Source organism: Selaginella moellendorffii, unplaced genomic scaffold (genome assembly GCF_000143415.4).
Source record: "Selaginella moellendorffii unplaced genomic scaffold, v1.0 SELMOscaffold_32, whole genome shotgun sequence".
NCBI classification, from domain to species: Eukaryota; Viridiplantae; Streptophyta; class Lycopodiopsida; order Selaginellales; family Selaginellaceae; genus Selaginella; species Selaginella moellendorffii.
Window position 1 is genome coordinate 1,510,774 of NW_003314293.1, and position 15,419 is coordinate 1,526,192.

General features: G+C 49.8%; 4 protein-coding genes across 6 annotated transcripts; all 4 read left to right on the forward strand.

Annotated features, from left to right (window-relative positions):
* Positions 1-81: 81 nt before the first annotated feature.
* On the forward strand, positions 82-1,737 carry LOC112348722 (pentatricopeptide repeat-containing protein At4g02750-like). Its single transcript, XM_024681774.1, has one exon. The coding sequence runs from the start codon at positions 82-84 to the stop codon at positions 1,735-1,737; it is 1,656 nt and encodes a 551-aa protein (XP_024537542.1).
* A 149-nt stretch (positions 1,738-1,886) lies between these two features.
* LOC112348727 lies at positions 1,887-4,256 on the forward strand. 2 transcript variants are annotated; one of them, XM_024681786.1, is made up of 8 exons: positions 1,887-2,079; positions 2,274-2,385; positions 2,479-2,531; positions 2,595-2,696; positions 2,754-2,872; positions 2,932-3,649; positions 3,734-3,939; positions 4,030-4,256. In XM_024681786.1, exons 2-8 carry the CDS (start codon positions 2,277-2,279, stop codon positions 4,052-4,054), a joined length of 1,332 nt encoding a protein of 443 aa, XP_024537554.1. In that variant the 5' UTR covers positions 1,887-2,079; positions 2,274-2,276; the 3' UTR covers positions 4,055-4,256. The 2 variants fall into 2 exon arrangements, with proteins under 2 accessions (XP_024537554.1, XP_024537555.1); XM_024681787.1 differs by lacking the exon at positions 1,887-2,079 and having other exon boundaries at positions 2,109-2,385.
* A 278-nt stretch (positions 4,257-4,534) lies between these two features.
* On the forward strand, positions 4,535-9,579 carry LOC9650007 (serine/threonine-protein phosphatase BSL3). Of its 2 annotated transcripts, none has more exons than XM_024681868.1 (21): positions 4,535-5,535; positions 5,598-5,658; positions 5,731-5,809; positions 5,879-5,958; positions 6,017-6,111; positions 6,172-6,271; positions 6,327-6,396; positions 6,448-6,549; positions 6,600-6,681; positions 6,736-6,915; positions 6,971-7,229; positions 7,285-7,525; positions 7,579-7,749; positions 7,808-8,046; positions 8,109-8,193; positions 8,251-8,349; positions 8,406-8,605; positions 8,657-8,732; positions 8,793-8,928; positions 8,991-9,130; positions 9,193-9,579. In XM_024681868.1, exons 1-21 carry the CDS (start codon positions 5,100-5,102, stop codon positions 9,277-9,279), a joined length of 3,018 nt encoding a protein of 1,005 aa, XP_024537636.1. In that variant the 5' UTR covers positions 4,535-5,099; the 3' UTR covers positions 9,280-9,579. The 2 variants fall into 2 exon arrangements, with proteins under 2 accessions (XP_024537636.1, XP_002976889.2); XM_002976843.2 differs by having other exon boundaries at positions 4,535-5,532.
* A 588-nt stretch (positions 9,580-10,167) lies between these two features.
* LOC9638348 lies at positions 10,168-11,181 on the forward strand. The gene is made up of 4 exons (XM_024681775.1): positions 10,168-10,578; positions 10,638-10,797; positions 10,867-11,039; positions 11,089-11,181. The coding sequence occupies exons 1-4, from the start codon at positions 10,168-10,170 to the stop codon at positions 11,179-11,181; spliced, it is 837 nt and encodes a 278-aa protein (XP_024537543.1).
* Positions 11,182-15,419: the final 4,238 nt, after the last annotated feature.

Below are 15,419 nucleotides of genomic sequence, written 5' to 3' on the forward strand. Positions count from 1 at the left end.
TCCCACTTGTCTGTAATGTTGAGATCCAACGGCTGTAAAGAGCACTTTGGTTAGATCCGACGGGCAGGAAGAGATAATCTTATGGAACTGCTAGAAACTCGAGCTCGCGCTCCTGGAAACTTGCCAAAGAGGCGAAGAACTCGGCATTTCTATGCCAAATCCTTGGTTAGAGTGACCACCATCGACGAGGGAAGAGATTTACACGTCCAAATCGTCCGCGATGGCTACTCTCGCGAGAGATTCCTCGCAAACTTGCTGATCGAAATGTATGGCAAGTTTGGGGATCTTGCGAACGCACAGCAAGTTTTTGACGAGATCAATGATCCCAATCTCTTCTCCTGGACGAATCTTATCGTTACCTACGCCCACAACGGCGATTGCGAGACATCCAAAGGAGTTTTCGATAGGATGCCCGAGAGGGACAGGGTATCCTGGACTGCGATGCTCAAGGCATATGCCACGAATCGCCAACTTGACGCAGCAAAGATCCTGTTTGAAAAGATGCCTTCTTGGGACGTCGTTTCCTCCACAGTGATGATCCAAGCATATTCTTTGGAAGGGTATATCAGCGAAGCAAAGAGAATCTTTGGCTCCATCCCCGAGGTGAATCTAGTCCCTTGCACGGTTATGCTGCGAGCATATGCCCATACTGGGAATAATCGCGAGGCAAAAGCCATGTTTGACAAAATGCCGGTCAAAGACATTGTCACGTGGACTGAATTAATCTCATCTTACGCTAATTGTGGAGACATTTTTAGCGCAACACAAACCTTTGACAGATGCCCCGAAAGAAATGTTATTATTTGGAATGCTCTTATCTCGGGATATGCCTTGAAAGAGCATATGAAAGATGCCAAGGAGATCTTTGATGCCATGCCCGAGTGGAGCTTAGTTACGTGGACATTAATGTTAAATGGCTACTTAGACTGCGAGAGTTTAGAGGAAGCCAAGTGTCTGTTTGACTCTATGCCCGAGCATGATGTTATTCTCTGCAATTCCCTCATAGCGGCATATTCAAAGGCAGGGTACCCCACAGATGCCGAAAGAATCTTCCAGACGATGCCCGAGCACAGCATTCTCTCCTGGACCGCCATGATGGCCGCCTTCGGGCAAAGTCAGCTCGTCCGCCTCGCGGAGTCAACTATGGTCAACGCTCCCGAGCGTGGCACAGTGGTGTTGACGTCCATGGTCGGGGCATTTGCTGGAGCTGGATGCATTGCCCAGGCAAGATCATTGTTTGACACCGTCCTAGAGCGCGACACCATCGCCTGGAACACCATGATCCTAGCCTACGCTCGCATGGGTCTCGCAAAAGAGGCGCTGGATCTCTTCTACGAGATGGAGATCGAGAGTGGCGATCCCAACGCTGTCTCCTTCCTCGGCGTCTTGATTGCGAACAACCATCTCGGCCTCTTCAACGAGGCATTGCGCAATCTCGCGACGATGAATCGCGATCACGGAGTCACGCCCTGCGTGGAGCACTTGTGCTGCATCAGCGATCTCCTGGGAAGATCTGGGCTGATCGAGAGCGTGGAGGAACTGATCCATGGAATGCCCTGCCTCGCGGAGAATCGCGTTGCTTGGGGAAGCCTGTTTGGCGCTTGCCAGATCCAATCCTCCAGTGGCGAGATCAAAGCGCGAGCCGCCAAGCAAGTGTGGAAGTTGTACGGCAGACCACGGTGGAAGTTGTACGGTAGAGCACGCCTAGATCGGACGGTAGATTCGCAAGGAGTATGACCCGTACAGCCTATACGGACAAAAGTTTGAAACTAACCGAACGGCCAAGTGGGAGTTTGGGACGGGGACACTTCGTAGCCGTCAATCCCCGAGCACCATCGAGGATAAACTCACGTGGCACACAGCTGGCGATCTCCGGTTGGCCGCTTCCCCGGAGGACGTTGTGCCCGGAAGTGACGAGGAGCGCCAAAGAACTGAGCCTTATTGACGCAAAGAAAGTGGTGTCTAGGCTAAAAAGCGCGATGGAACCGCGACGAGCACCTTAGTGCGTTCTAGGGTTAAGATCTCTCGGTGGAATTCTAGCCGCATTGGAGGTGGAAAGTGCGATTTTTTCTCGCCCAGGTTTGTGTCTTCCAGCTTTCCAGGGCAAAAATTTTGACTGTAGGCGGATCTTTGTTTGTTTGTGAGTGGGAATGTGTGAGTGATTGAGGTTGCCATGACGCCTAGGAAAGAATTTTCGGTTCCAAGGATCAAAGCCGAAAATGTAGAGGCGTGGGTTTGCCTTCTTTTTTGACTCAAAAGTAAGGTTTTTCCAGGTTATGGCTATGGAAGCCGAAACGCAACTTATCGACATACGCAACAGAGAAGCTCCTCTGGCCATGGTTGTCAATGGCAGCGTGCATACGTTTTTAGAACCCTTTGAAAATGGTTTTTCTTTTTCCGCACTTTTTTTTTTCTCTTTAACCTTTCTTCCATACATGATTTCTCTCTAACCTTGGGGGTAATCTTCTTCCCTGACAGGAGCCGCGGCAGAGGAACGACAAGACGAACAGGATGACCCTTCAAATGTCCCCGTAAGTTTTGTTCTTGAGAGGATAAGAGTAGAGTTTAATCGATGGGTTTGCTGCGAGTTTTAGAGTGGGGATGCTCTGAAAGGAAAGCAGATCCGCAAGAAATTTGGAAGGAAATTTTACACCGGGACTGTGTCGGAGTACGAGCCGGATACAAACTGGTATAAGGTAGATGTGTTTCTTTTAGCTCTCTTTTGCCGAGTTACATGGTGCTTTTCTCCACAGGTAGTTTATGAAGATGGGGATAGTGAGGAGCTCGAGTGGGCCGAGCTAAAGCCACTTATCGCAGCGCAGGAACAAGTGTCGGCTAAGAAGCGCCGGGGTGGGGCCTCGACGCCAAAGAGGTGTGTTTCTCTTTTGACTTTGGATGCCACTCGAGCTTGCGCTGCTAATTTTGCCACAGCAAGAAGATGCGCAAGACCAAGCCACTGGAGCTTGTTGTCGAGGAAAAGATTGACTTGAACCAGGCCATAGAACAAAACGGGGGAGATAGTGTCGAAGAGCCGGAGCCGGGACAGCAGCGGCTTTTAGTCGTCGAGAGCTTTGCTATTGAAGTGGAAACTGGTGTGAACCCTGACGATGGAGCAATAGCGGCAGCAGCCGAGAAAGGAGAAGCAGAAGAACAAGAGAAAGAACAAGTGCAAGTCAAAGGGAAGAAGCGAGGAAGGCCGGCCAAAGCCAAAACTGCGAAAGTCGGGAAAGCCGGAGGCAAAGCCAAGAAAGCAGCAGCGAGCAAGCCGACGGGGACACCTCGGCGTCCGGCCAAGCGAGCGAAGACGGAAGCTAGCAAAGGCACACCCAGGAAAAGTGGTCGGCTTTCGCAGACTCCAGTGTCCGAGGTGGTCAGTCCGGCAGGGAAGCAACGAAAGCAAAGTCCGGGGAAACGTAAGCTCGGTCAGACTAAACCCTCATCAGCCGCGTCCGTGAGCCCCCAGAAGAAGCGACTCAGTGCCGCTACGAAGGGGAAAAAAGTCCAGGAATCGCAGGAGGAAGAAACTCCCGGGCTGAGTTCACGGGCCAGAGGTTCGAAGCTACGGGGACGTAAACTTACGAAGGAGTTTGACGGCCGAACTTTCCACGGAGAAGTAGCGGGCTATTCCAGTAAGACCAGATACTACAAGGTGTGTCAAATTTTGGTTGTTTTGTCTGTTTGGCTTTGGTACGTTTGTGCTGGCTACACCGATTTATAAGTTCTCTCGAAACAGATCAGCTACGAGGACGGGGACGAGGAAGAGTTGGAGTGGAGGGAGCTTGAGCCTCTCCTCTTGGAGGAGGAGGCTGTCTCCTCGTCCTCGGCCGAGGCAGCCGGGACTTCCAAGCGATCGTCGACGAAACGCGCAGCGAAAACTAAGCCGGTTTCTCCCAGGCCACTGCCTCCAGTTACCAGATCCAACCAGAAGCTGAGAGCCAGGTACTAGCTTGAAGTTTTCTTTTTTCTATAGGTGCTTTTAGCTCGCCAGCGAGCCAAGTTTTTTCAATCCTTTGTTTTGGTTTTCTACAGAAGAAAAACGAGCAGTGTGAGCTAGTAGAACTCTCTATGAACTCCCGTGAACTTAGCAAAGAACCAATGTGATTGATCCATGCTTTTGCTGCTGCGACCATGAATCGAAAAGAATGTTAAAAGTCCGGGCTTGTTAGAAAAACGAGCAGTGTGTGCTAGTAGAACTCTATGAACTCGCTGTGAACTTACCAAAGAACCAATGTGACAATAAGATTGATCTTACCGAAGAACCAATGTGATTGACCGGTGCTTTGCTGCTGCGACCATGAATCGAAAAGAATTGTTAAAAGCCGGGGCTTGATGGAAGAAAGATAGAGATAAAGTAGGCGAGAGCTTTTAAGTTTGCGTTAGTCTCTCGGCAGCTTTTCCTTGTCTATGTGCCTTTGTGCTGGTCTAGTTGGTCACTTGGGCCCTCCTTCAACGAAAAAAAATATCCCCACTAAACTCCCCAAGGGTAAAAGTGGTCACGAGTTCGAGCCTGGTGTTAGGGTTGACATATAGGTGTACAAAAGTACGGTATAATTCCGTATGGCCTCTCAAATTTACGGAGGTCCCAAAAACACCAGTGGGGGGAGTAGAGCACTGTGGCGGCTTTGCGAACGCGCGATGGACGATGGCGCATCCACGAGCGATCTAGCGCCGCGCCGCGGGAGCTCCTAGGGCGTGGGAATCTCCCCAGCGATTGGCGAATCCAGGTTTTGTTGCTGGCCTCTGGATCCATCTAGGTCGATCCCCGGCGCTGCGAGCTAGGGTTTAGGCAATGCGCCAGTGCTGCCGCGGGTGAAATCCAGCGCTCCCGGGGTGGAAATTTCTCGCGGATTTTGGGAGCGCCTCCGCCGCGAGGGCGGCAGCGCAGATCTTCGGGGGGAAAATGGTGCGGTGGAGGCAATGTGAGGGCTGGAGATAGGTGAGCGCGGCTAGGTTCTCCGGGATTTTGATGGAGGATTTGGCTCGCCGCGGCGGCCGCTGGACAGGATGTGGTGGCGCTGCCTAGAGGCGGCAATCCGTGGCCAAGGTGAGGAGAAGAACGAGGAGGAGGGTTTTAGCGCTAGGAGCTGGAGATTATCACCATGGAGGTGGAATCCGCCAGCATGGGAGCTATGCTCGAGCAGCCTCAGCAGATTTCTTCGCAGCCACCGCCACCGCCGCCTCCTCGACCAGCTGCTCCTGTTGTATCCTCACAGGACGAGCAAAATCCAGCGTCCCAGCAGGCTCCAGTGCCAGGAACTCCAGACCAGGCACAGCAGCAGTCACAGCAAGCAGCGTTCATTAGACCTCCCAGGCCGGCTCCCAGCTATCGGGTAGTGAACGCGATCATAGAAAAAAAGGAAGATGGTCCCGGGCCACGGTGTGGGCATACTCTCACCTCGGTGGCCGCGGTGGGGGAGCAAGGCACGGCGGGGTATATCGGCCCCCGGCTCATTCTCTTCGGTGGTGCCACCGCTCTCGAGGGGAATTCCGCCGCAGCTCCGACTCCACCACCCGCTGGAAATGCTGGCATAAGTAGTAATCCGATGTGATTGCTGCTTTTCGGGATTTTTCTCATGGTTTTGTGTGTGATCTTGCAGGGCTGGCTGGAGCGACTGCCGACGTTCACTGCTTTGACATTATTTCAAACAAGTGGAGCCGGTTAGTGACAACGAACGCTCTCTTTGCTTTTTTTCTTTTCCCGAGTAAGAATGTTCTTGTGTTGCCGTGCAGACTTAACGCCGTTGGAGAGCCGCCGTCTCCACGTGCTGCTCATGCTGCTACAGCGGTTGGGTCGATGGTTGTGATTCAAGTGCGTTCAAACTTTTGTGTTTTATATGCGAGCTTTTCCGACGAACTAAGTTTTTGCTTGTGACTCCAGGGTGGCATCGGGCCCGCTGGAGTTTCTAGTGAAGATCTTCATGTTCTTGACCTTACACAAGCAAGACCCAGATGGCACAGGTTTCGATCAGTCGTTTAGATTTTTTTCACAATATCTGATGTGGATGGTTTGTTCCAGGGTGGTTGTCCAAGGCCCAGGTCCCGGTCCTCGGTACGGACACGTTATGGCGCTAGTAGGACAGAGATTTCTCCTTTGTATTGGAGGGAACGACGGTAAGCAACTTTGCGGTTTTTCTGCTATGTCGAGGTAACATTGGAACATGCGAATTGCAGGCAAGCGGCCTTTAGCTGACGTGTGGGCTTTAGACACAGCAGCCAAGCCTTACGAATGGCGAAGGCTAGAACCTGAAGGAGATGGTCCTCCTCCATGCATGTAAATGAAGCTTTTTTATGTTTTTAGTTTCTCTTGTTAATGGCTTTCCCTGCAGGTATGCTACCGCTAGCGCGAGATCAGATGGTCTTTTGCTGCTTTGTGGTGGAAGAGATGCCAGTAGTGTGGTAAGTTAATACGGTAGAAGAATACAAGGTGTTACCGTTTTTTTGTGGCAGCCAATTGCTAACGCGTTTGGTCTTGCCAAACATCGGGATGGGAGGTGGGAATGGGCTATTGCGCCTGGTGTTTCGCCTTCCCCTCGGTATCAGCACGCTGCAGTAAGATTGACTTGAGCAGTTTTTGCCCTTTGGTAACAACGCCATTTCAGGTTTTTGTAAATGCTCGTTTGCATGTTTCGGGAGGCGCTTTAGGTGGTGGCCGGATGGTTGAGGATGGATCTAGTGTTGCAGGTTTGGATTTGCTTTTAGTCTGAGATAGAATTTAACATGAATGCAATTTTGCAGTTTTAGATACCGCAGCTGGAGTTTGGTGTGATAGAAAATCTATTGTCTCGAGTCCTAGAACTGGACGTTATAGTGCTGATGCCGCTGGTGGAGATGCTTCCAGTGAGCTTACAAGACGTTGTCGCCATGCAGCAGCTGCGGTCGGGGATCTGATTTTTTTGTACGGTGGACTCAGAGGAGGTAAGCTATCTTTTGGACCGTTCTTTTGGACAACTTCTTCATGGAAACACTACAGGTGTTCTTCTCGATGATCTATTGGTTGCGGAGGATTTGGCGGCAGCAGAGACAACACCGGCAGCGCTACAAGCTGCGGCAATAGCCGCAACTGCAGCTCCCAATGCGTCTGTACCTGCTGCAAAGCCTGCAACCGATGGACAGGGGAAGCCAGCGCCTTCGTCTGACGGGTCTGTTGTGATGGAAGAACCTGTGGCAGGCCCCGTCAATGGCGATATGACGATGGACATAAGTTCCGAAAATGCAGTTGCTGATCATCGGTAAGACTAGCGCCACATTGTTTTCCTTCTGTAGGATCTAAATCTTGAATTTCAGGACATCGAAAGGTGTGGAATCATTGGTAGAAGCTTCGGCAGCGGAAGCCGAAGCAATAAGTGCAACTATGGCCAAAGTAGCGGCTCTGCGTCAAGCAAATGGGGAGGTTGGGAGTCCCGAAAGAGATGGTGGAGCAGATGCATCAACCAGTGGAGCCTCTCCTGTAACGAAGGGAGCTAAGAGGGAAAGCTCGACAATGAATCACACCCCACAGACTGGCGTGAGACTTTATCATCGTGCGGTAAGAGGTTACTTTAATATTTTGAAACTAATACAACTGCGAGTGGTTTGCAGGTCGTTGTTGCTGCAGAATCCGGAGGGAATTTGGGTGGTATGGTTAGACAACTATCTATTGATCAGTTTGAAAATGAAGGGCGCCGAGTAAGCTATGGCACTCCCGAGAGTGCGAATGCAGCCAGAAAACTTTTGGACCGAACAACGTCAGAAATTGGTGTCCAGAAAAAGGTTTCTTCTTTTTTCCTTTTCTCTGTCTTTGCTCTCTCTCATATTCACTTTCCAACAGGTGATTAATTATCTTTTGAAACCACGTGGTTGGAAGCCGCCAGTACGAAGGCAATTTTTTCTGGACGTTAACGAAATTTTGGAACTTTGCGAGAAAGCGGAGAGGGTATTCCAACGGGAGAACACTGTGCTTCAAGTGAGAGCTCCCGTAAAGATTTTTGGCGATCTTCATGGGCAGTTTGGAGATCTTATGAGGTTATTTGATGAGTACGGGTCTCCTTCAACAGCAGGGGATATAACGTGGGTTTTTTTCTAGGCCCTTGCTTCGTACGATCTTCTAATTTACTTCTACTTCTTTACAGGTATATTGACTACCTTTTTTTGGGTGACTACGTTGATCGTGGTCAACATAGTCTCGAGACAATTTCGCTGCTTCTGGCGTTGAAGGTGTGCCATTCAATGAAGTAATCTCTTGGTTTCTTGTTTATAGTTTTCTCCGAACAGATTGACTACCCTCGGAATGTACATCTTATTCGTGGGAATCATGAGGCTGCTGACATCAATGCGTTGTTTGGGTTTCGCATTGAGTGCATCGAGCGCATGGTTTGTACTCACCATGTCTTTTTTTTTTTCGTTATTGATATAGACATCTTCGGCAGGGTGAGCGCGAGGGAATATGGACGTGGCAAAGAATCAACCAACTCTTCAACTGGTTACCTCTAGCGGCACTGATAGAGGACAAGATCATCTGCATGCACGGTGGTATTGGGAGGTCCATAAATCACGTGGAGCAAATCGAGAACCTACAGCGGCCCATTTCCATGGATTCAGGATCCGTTATACTGATGGATTTGTTATGGTAGACCTCGATTTGTTCTTTTACTTTGCTGTTTCTAACACTTACGAGCAGGTCTGATCCGACCGAGAATGACAGTGTAGAAGGTCTCCGGCCAAATGCAAGGGGGCCGGGCCTAGTAACATTCGGAGTAAGTATTCCGCCAGCTACTTCCTGTCCGAGCGGTCGCTAACTTCCTCTCCTTGCTCAGCCTGACAGGGTGATGGAATTCTGCAAGAACAACAACTTACAACTAATCGTGCGGGCACACGAGTGCGTGATGGACGGGTTTGAGCGATTTGCACAGGGGCACTTGATCACTCTATTCTCTGCCACGAACTACTGCGGTGAGCAGACATAGTAGAATCTCGTCTATCAATGACATAACGCTCTCTTTCGATGGTTCCAGGCACAGCAAATAACGCTGGGGCGATTTTGGTTCTTGGCAGAGACCTGGTTGTTGTGCCAAAGCTGATCCATCCTCTTCCTCCCGCCGTCACGTCCCCCGAGTCGTCCCCGGAGCATCAACTCGAAGATACATGGATGCACGTAAGCCTCGAGAGTGATTTGGCATTTTCGTTTTGTTCTAAATCTCTTCTCGATCCATCCAGGAACTTAACGTCCAAAGGCCTCCAACGCCGACGAGGGGCCGGCCTCACCCCGCCGGAAACGAGCGTTCAGTGGCAGCGTGGATTTGATGTGATTGTGGAAATGGGAGCGCCTCTCTTCCCTGAGGTAGTGTTTTTCGTAAAAAGAGATTAAAAAGGAAAAACAAAAAAGAGCATTCATTCTTTAGAGACAGGCAGTAGTGTACATTAAGACAGCAGCAGCAGCAGTCGTGTAAATTGGAAAAAGAAGAAAAACAAGGAAAAAATAAGAGAGGATTGTAACCGAGGATTATAGTGACTTTTAAAAGGAATCATTGCAGAAAAACAAGGAAAAAATAAGAGAGGATTGTAACTGAGGATTATAGTGACTTTTAAAAGGAATCATTGCAGCTAACCACGTAAACTCCAGAGGTGATGAAAATCTCCACGTTGTAGATTGAACTCGGCATTGTTCTCTGAGCTCGGCTTTCATCACGCTGTGCGAGAACTCTCTCTCTCTCTCTCTCGGGAGAGGAGGGAGGGAGGGAGGGAGCGAGAGAGAGAGAGAGAGAGGGAGATGGGCAAAAGAGTCTGGAACTTTTGTCTCGCGAGCTGAGTCGCGATCGAGTGGCGCCAGCGCTAGCGATCAATCCATCGCGTACCTATGGCGAAGAACAAAACGGAAAGGGATACTACACAGTGGGGAGATCGACTGCAACGAAATGCCATTGATCTTCTTACTTAGAAATATTATATACCACCTGGTTGTCCCTGAGCTCCCGTAGGTTTTCTGCGTCATTTGCTACAATCAGATTGAAAAGACTCTTGAAACTGGTACATGCCAGCTACCTTGCCGTTTCCCCTGTCCAACGCCAGTCTCGTTGTTAAGTATAGTTGACGAACTTCCATGTCATCAGGTGGTAAAACTCATCGAGAGTCCATCGCAGCCGTTGAACGAGGAGGGCATCCGACCGTCCAATCATTTTAAACCCCCATGCGATGTCAGCGGTGGTGCATTTTCAACGCGAATCGCTGGGGCGTATCACCAGCAGTGAGTTTGTCCTTTCCATGTTCCGTAAGCTCTGCTGCGTCGCCCAGAAAGAAGCTCGCATCGGCAGGTGCCTGGATGCGTATCGGGGGGACGACGGGCATTTCAATCCCAGGATCAACGACTCGGAGCTCTACTATCTGGTGGCCTTGCTCTACCTCGCGCGCTTCTTCGGCCACGACAAGAACCGTGTGCGGGAGTTCCTCAAGCGAGACGATTGCTTGGTGACGGGAGCGGAGCTGCTGGATCTCGTTGCCGCTGCGACTCCTCTGGAATCGTGCTCCAGCGCCATGCTTAAGGAGATGCGAGAAATGATCGACAAGGTCTTTGAATCCAAATTCTTCTCTCGCCACATTGCTGAGGTAAGAGGAAACATTTGTTCCTCAAGCTTGTCTGAGATCTCTCGATAAATGGCTTACAGAACGACTGCAGCCCCGTTCTCAAGTATCTGCGAGAGCAACTAAAAAATCTGGATGGCGAGGATGCCGAGCAAGCTAGCAAGGGAGAGAAATATCTGGCGCAGGAGCATTTGCAGGAGCTGGAAAGAACAATCCTTACTATCTACAAGTATACTTACTTGGGTACGTTGGTTCTTCGTGATTTTGGTGTGGCTTCCACATACTTCTGCTTACATTGGTTCTTGCTTGAAGGGCCGTATAGATGGGATCCAGAAACGTCTGTCTGGGGCATCGACGAAGACTTCTTCGATCGACCAAGTGATGACGAGTGGGACAGGCTGCTGCAAGCTGCTCGCGACAATCCTTTCTTCTACGATCTTATCTCGCTCAAGCCACCAAATTGCAGATACAACTTGCACGAAGAGGTAAAAGTTTCTGATGAGGTCTGTTGGTTCTCACGAGAACAACTTCCAGGCTTTCCTCGAGTGTGTTGAGCACGCACATCTTTGGCTTCTCAATGCTGGCCTTCCAGTCTACTACAACTTCCCGCTGCACTGTTTGTATTGAATAACTTTGGTTTATTGGTTAGAGCTTAGTGTTTCTATAATTACCAGACTCTGATCTTGCGAGAAAAGCACTTGGATCCAACTGAATTGGACAATCCACATGCTACACCTAGTCACTAGAAGATGCTGGGAAAGCATTAGAGTTGGGTTGGAGTCTAGAGAACTGGTCCAATTGGTCATGGAATGCATTAGAGCAAGTCACCAAGAGTTGAAGTGCCTAAATATGCTCAAACAAGTGTGCCGGGGGTGGGTGTCCTAAGAAAAAGGAACACTTTGTTGTAAATTGCTAGGTGAAATTCCTCCCAGTTGAGAAGCAACAACTAGAACTAAAGATGCCACTACAGATGCCCGTGGGAAGGGCAAGGGCCCTGCTATAAGTGGAGATGGTGTAATAATTGATGTTAGTGCTTGATCAAGCTCAATAATAGTTGGGATCTTTTTCTTCCTGCCACAAGTCATAGCTGCAATAGTCTCCTCCATTACAGATTCCACTCATGCAAAAGCCTTGCCACAATCTTGTAGTGGTAGAGCTTCGATGGCTTTTTGTTGCAACATTGCCTAGTAACCATTTACCTAGGCTGCATCATAGCTTTCTACTTCTTTTTGAGACACTACTCTAGGTGTAATTTTTAGCAATGATCATCATTGTGAATTCGGGAATTGTAGTGTGAGCATTAACAAGATGGTCCAGTACTATTCAAACCCAAGGACACTTAACCCCAAATATCCCAAAACCCTTTCCCTCTATATTTGAACCTTTATGGATCATCTTTTGAGTCATTCCTTTTGGTTGCTTACAATCCACTATGCTTCCCTACAAGTTCATGCCCTCATGAATGAAAGTTGAGAGTTACAGCTCTCCCAAGAGCCCCATGACCAAGTACTATTCAAACCCAAGGACACTTAACCCCAAATATCCCAAAACCCTTTCCCTCTATATTTGAACCTTTATGGATCATCTTTTGAGTCATTCCCTTTGGTTGCTTACAATCCACCATGCTTCCCTACAAGTTCATGCCTTCATGAATGAAAGTTGAGAGTTACAGCTCTCCCGAGAGCCCCATTCTCTTGACACCTTACCCCTCGGGTCGAGCCCAGCCGGAACTTGAATTTAGACTTCCTAGGAGGTCACTCAGCTTAGTATTATTCAAACCCAAGGACGCTTAACCCTAAATATCCCAAGACCCTTAACCGATTAGAAAAAGGGGTGCACTCTTATTCATGGACCATTTCCCTTTATATTTGAACCCCTATAGATCGTTTTTTGAGTGGTTCCCTTTGGTTGTTTACATTACTTTTACTTTTATTGCTGGAGTATTGTAGCGCATGTAATCATAGGATAAGATTTGGATATACTGTCACCATAAATCCTTGGAACTTTAGGGGATAAATGGGGATAAAATAGTGTAAGAGACTAAAATTTTTCCATTTTACTTTAGTCATTTAACCGCACCTCTGACCACTTCGAGGAGTCTCATTCACAACCTCCATAAGTCCTAGTTAGGACTTGGGGCTTGCTAGCCCCGAGAATGGCATCCATGCCACTCAACCTTTGCACTTGGTCCAAGTGCTCCATGTGTCCGATCCCATGATCGACACCCCAAGGTACCACCAACATACCAGCCCGTTACGCTAGGCCATGCCCATTCGCCTTGGTCATATCGGTGGTCCAACACCATTTGCATCATAGTCCTGTCTCTCAAAGATTGGGCCATCCGTCCGTGAGTGATCATCCCAGATCCACTCCTTAGCATCCTTAGGATGCCCGCAGATATGGGGAATAGCCTTCCCCAACATCTCTTTTCCAGTCCCCACCAAGTCCCTTTTTGTCCATGGCCGTGTTCGCCCACACTACTACTAGATCAAGGCCCGCAAGCCCAACCTCTAAGTGCCACTATCTTTTGGGACTTCCTCACCATGTGACCGTATCCTTGGTCACTGCACTAGAGAACTGCTCCTCTTCTCTTTCACCGTTTGGGACTTTGGGACAACATTTCAGAACACCGTGGCCTTACGCAAGCCTCATGGGTACTCTCCCCACCTTCTGCCTTTTGGTGCTCTAGCCATGGGCTTAGAGCGAGGTTCCATTGAGCCACACCAGGTATCCAAGTAGGTAGTGCCACCCACACTTGGACTGGGAGCATCGGCCAGTCGATCTCCCTGGGGAACTAGAGCTGGCTCTTGAACACTTCACCAAGCTACCCCGCTTGTCGGTTTGTGTTCACTTTAGTCTTGGAATTCCCAGTGAGCAGCTCATCACCTAACACTGGGTACAGCCTTCCTGGGCCAAACCGGCCTTTCCTGGCCAAACTGGCTCCACTGCAATCCTCCCCCTACTATACTTTTGGAGTTCACCAAACCCCCCAGGGTCTGGGAGATGAACGCTTTGGGCTTTCACCCTCTCAGACTCGAACTCGGACTTGGACTCGGACTCGGACTCGGGCTCGGGCTCAGGCTCGGGCTCGGGCTCGGTCTCGGACTCGGTCTCGGTCTTGGGCTCGGGCTCAGGCTCGGGCTCGGGCTCGGTCTCGGACTCGGTCTCAATCTCGGCCTCGGCCTTGGTGTCGGCCCCGGTCTCGGCCTCGGTCCCGGTCCCGGTCTTGGTCTTGGTCCTGGTCTCGGTCCCAGTCTCGACTTTGGACTCCATCTCGGGTCCATCTCGGACTCCATCTCGAGTCCATCTCGGGTCTAGCTCGGACTCCATCTCGGACTCCATCTCGAGTCCATTTCGGGTCCACCTCGAACTCCATCTCGGACTCCATCTCGGGTCCATCTCGGACTCCACCTCGGACTCTATCTCGGACTCCATCTCGGACTCCATCTCGGGTCCATCTCGGGTCCATCTCGGGTCCACCTCAAACTCCATCTTGGACTCCATCTCGGGTCCATCTCAGACTCCATCTCGGGTCCATCTCGGGTCCACCTTGGACTCCATCTCGGACTCCATCTCGGGTCCATCTCGGACTCCATCTCGGACTCCATCTCGGGTCCATCTCGGACTCCATCTCAGACTCCACTTTGGACTCCACTTTGGACCCCAACTCGGGTCCATCTTGGACACTTCCACGTGTCATGTGTTAGTCCTTTTGGGTCCCTTTTTGGAGCCTCGCTTATTGCTCACTTCGTGCTCATTCCTCGAGCACTTCGTTGGGAGTTCCACTCCCACTCTCGACCTTTTCAAGTCGGAGCTTTTAGTCCAAACGTGTTATGCTCGTTTGGCTTTCGCTTCGGCCACTACCACGTGGCACCCTTCCGGCTCCATTTTGGGGCCTAGGAATTTTGTGTCTCACAACTCCACCACCCATAGACGAAGTTCGATGTCCTCATCGAATGGTAAACCCTTTTTATAAAGTAACACCCACAGGTGTTACCATTTCCATCCTTGGCACCCAGCCAATGCTTGTCTATGGTTTGACACCAAAGGCTCACCATGCCTTGTCCATCCTTTAAGGAGCATAGTCTCTCCAACATAGAGACTCATTCGGCCACCTGGGGTGGTTTGCTCCCTTTTATTGGTTCAGTTCTCGCTAAACCCGTTAGAGACCTTCTCTAACTCAATTCCACTACTCATTCTCGAGTAGTCTCAGATTCCATCGACATAACCTTTGCACTTTGGAACTTTTGATTTTGACTTTTCAGAGTCAATTTCCTAGGTGTCTCCAACACCTTACATTGCACATGGTGCAACTCCACTTCCCCATCCTAGGAAGTTCTTTACTTGAGGGCACCCTCATCCTCTCTTCGATATCGTACCACCTTTGGCACTAAGTTCCAATTATTATAAATTGTGTTAGGGCTGCCCGCAGCCCTATTATTTGGCTACCTTACTGCTCCCCCCCTTGGAGCTTCCACTTTCGCCAAATCGGAGCGGCTGGGAATCCATCCTTGGGAAAACATTGCCTTTCCCACAATCTGTTAGCACCCAATACATTAGTGTTTTTGGCCTAATTTTGCCATTTGGATTCTTTCCCCTGATTCCCATGGCTCTTTCTTAGCCACTAGTCTTTTCCTCCTATCCTTGATTGTTGCACCTAACAACATAGGATTGCTACCTGCATTCTTGAGGTATCCTTTTGGTTCCATAGCAAACACTTTGCTTCGCCAAGTCCAAAGGGTGTTCACCTCTAGTACGTCTCTTTAACATTTTCTACTGTGGGCTCTATCCACAGCCCAACTTTGTGACCCTCCCATGGGTCTCTTATAGAGACTACTTTCCTCGGACTCACTATTTCATTGCAT

Bases quoted from the DNA above. Each gene is read 5' to 3' on its own strand.
- LOC112348722 (XM_024681774.1), top strand. From the start codon at position 82: ATGGAACTGCTAGAAACTCGAGCTCGCGCTCCTGGAAACTTGCCAAAG.
- LOC112348727 (XM_024681786.1), top strand. From the start codon at position 2,277: ATGGCTATGGAAGCCGAAACGCAACTTATCGACATACGCAACAGAGAA. The intron at 2,697-2,753 runs GTAGATGTGTTT...TTTTCTCCACAG, and splicing joins CGGATACAAACTGGTATAAG to GTAGTTTATGAAGATGGGGA. The intron at 3,940-4,029 runs GTACTAGCTTGA...GGTTTTCTACAG, and splicing joins AACCAGAAGCTGAGAGCCAG to AAGAAAAACGAGCAGTGTGA.
- LOC9650007 (XM_024681868.1), top strand. From the start codon at position 5,100: ATGGAGGTGGAATCCGCCAGCATGGGAGCTATGCTCGAGCAGCCTCAG. The intron at 6,916-6,970 runs GTAAGCTATCTT...GAAACACTACAG, and splicing joins GTACGGTGGACTCAGAGGAG to GTGTTCTTCTCGATGATCTA. The intron at 9,131-9,192 runs GTAAGCCTCGAG...CGATCCATCCAG, and splicing joins TCGAAGATACATGGATGCAC to GAACTTAACGTCCAAAGGCC.
- LOC9638348 (XM_024681775.1), top strand. From the start codon at position 10,168: ATGTCAGCGGTGGTGCATTTTCAACGCGAATCGCTGGGGCGTATCACC. The intron at 10,579-10,637 runs GTAAGAGGAAAC...AATGGCTTACAG, and splicing joins TCTCTCGCCACATTGCTGAG to AACGACTGCAGCCCCGTTCT. The intron at 10,798-10,866 runs GTACGTTGGTTC...TCTTGCTTGAAG, and splicing joins CTACAAGTATACTTACTTGG to GGCCGTATAGATGGGATCCA.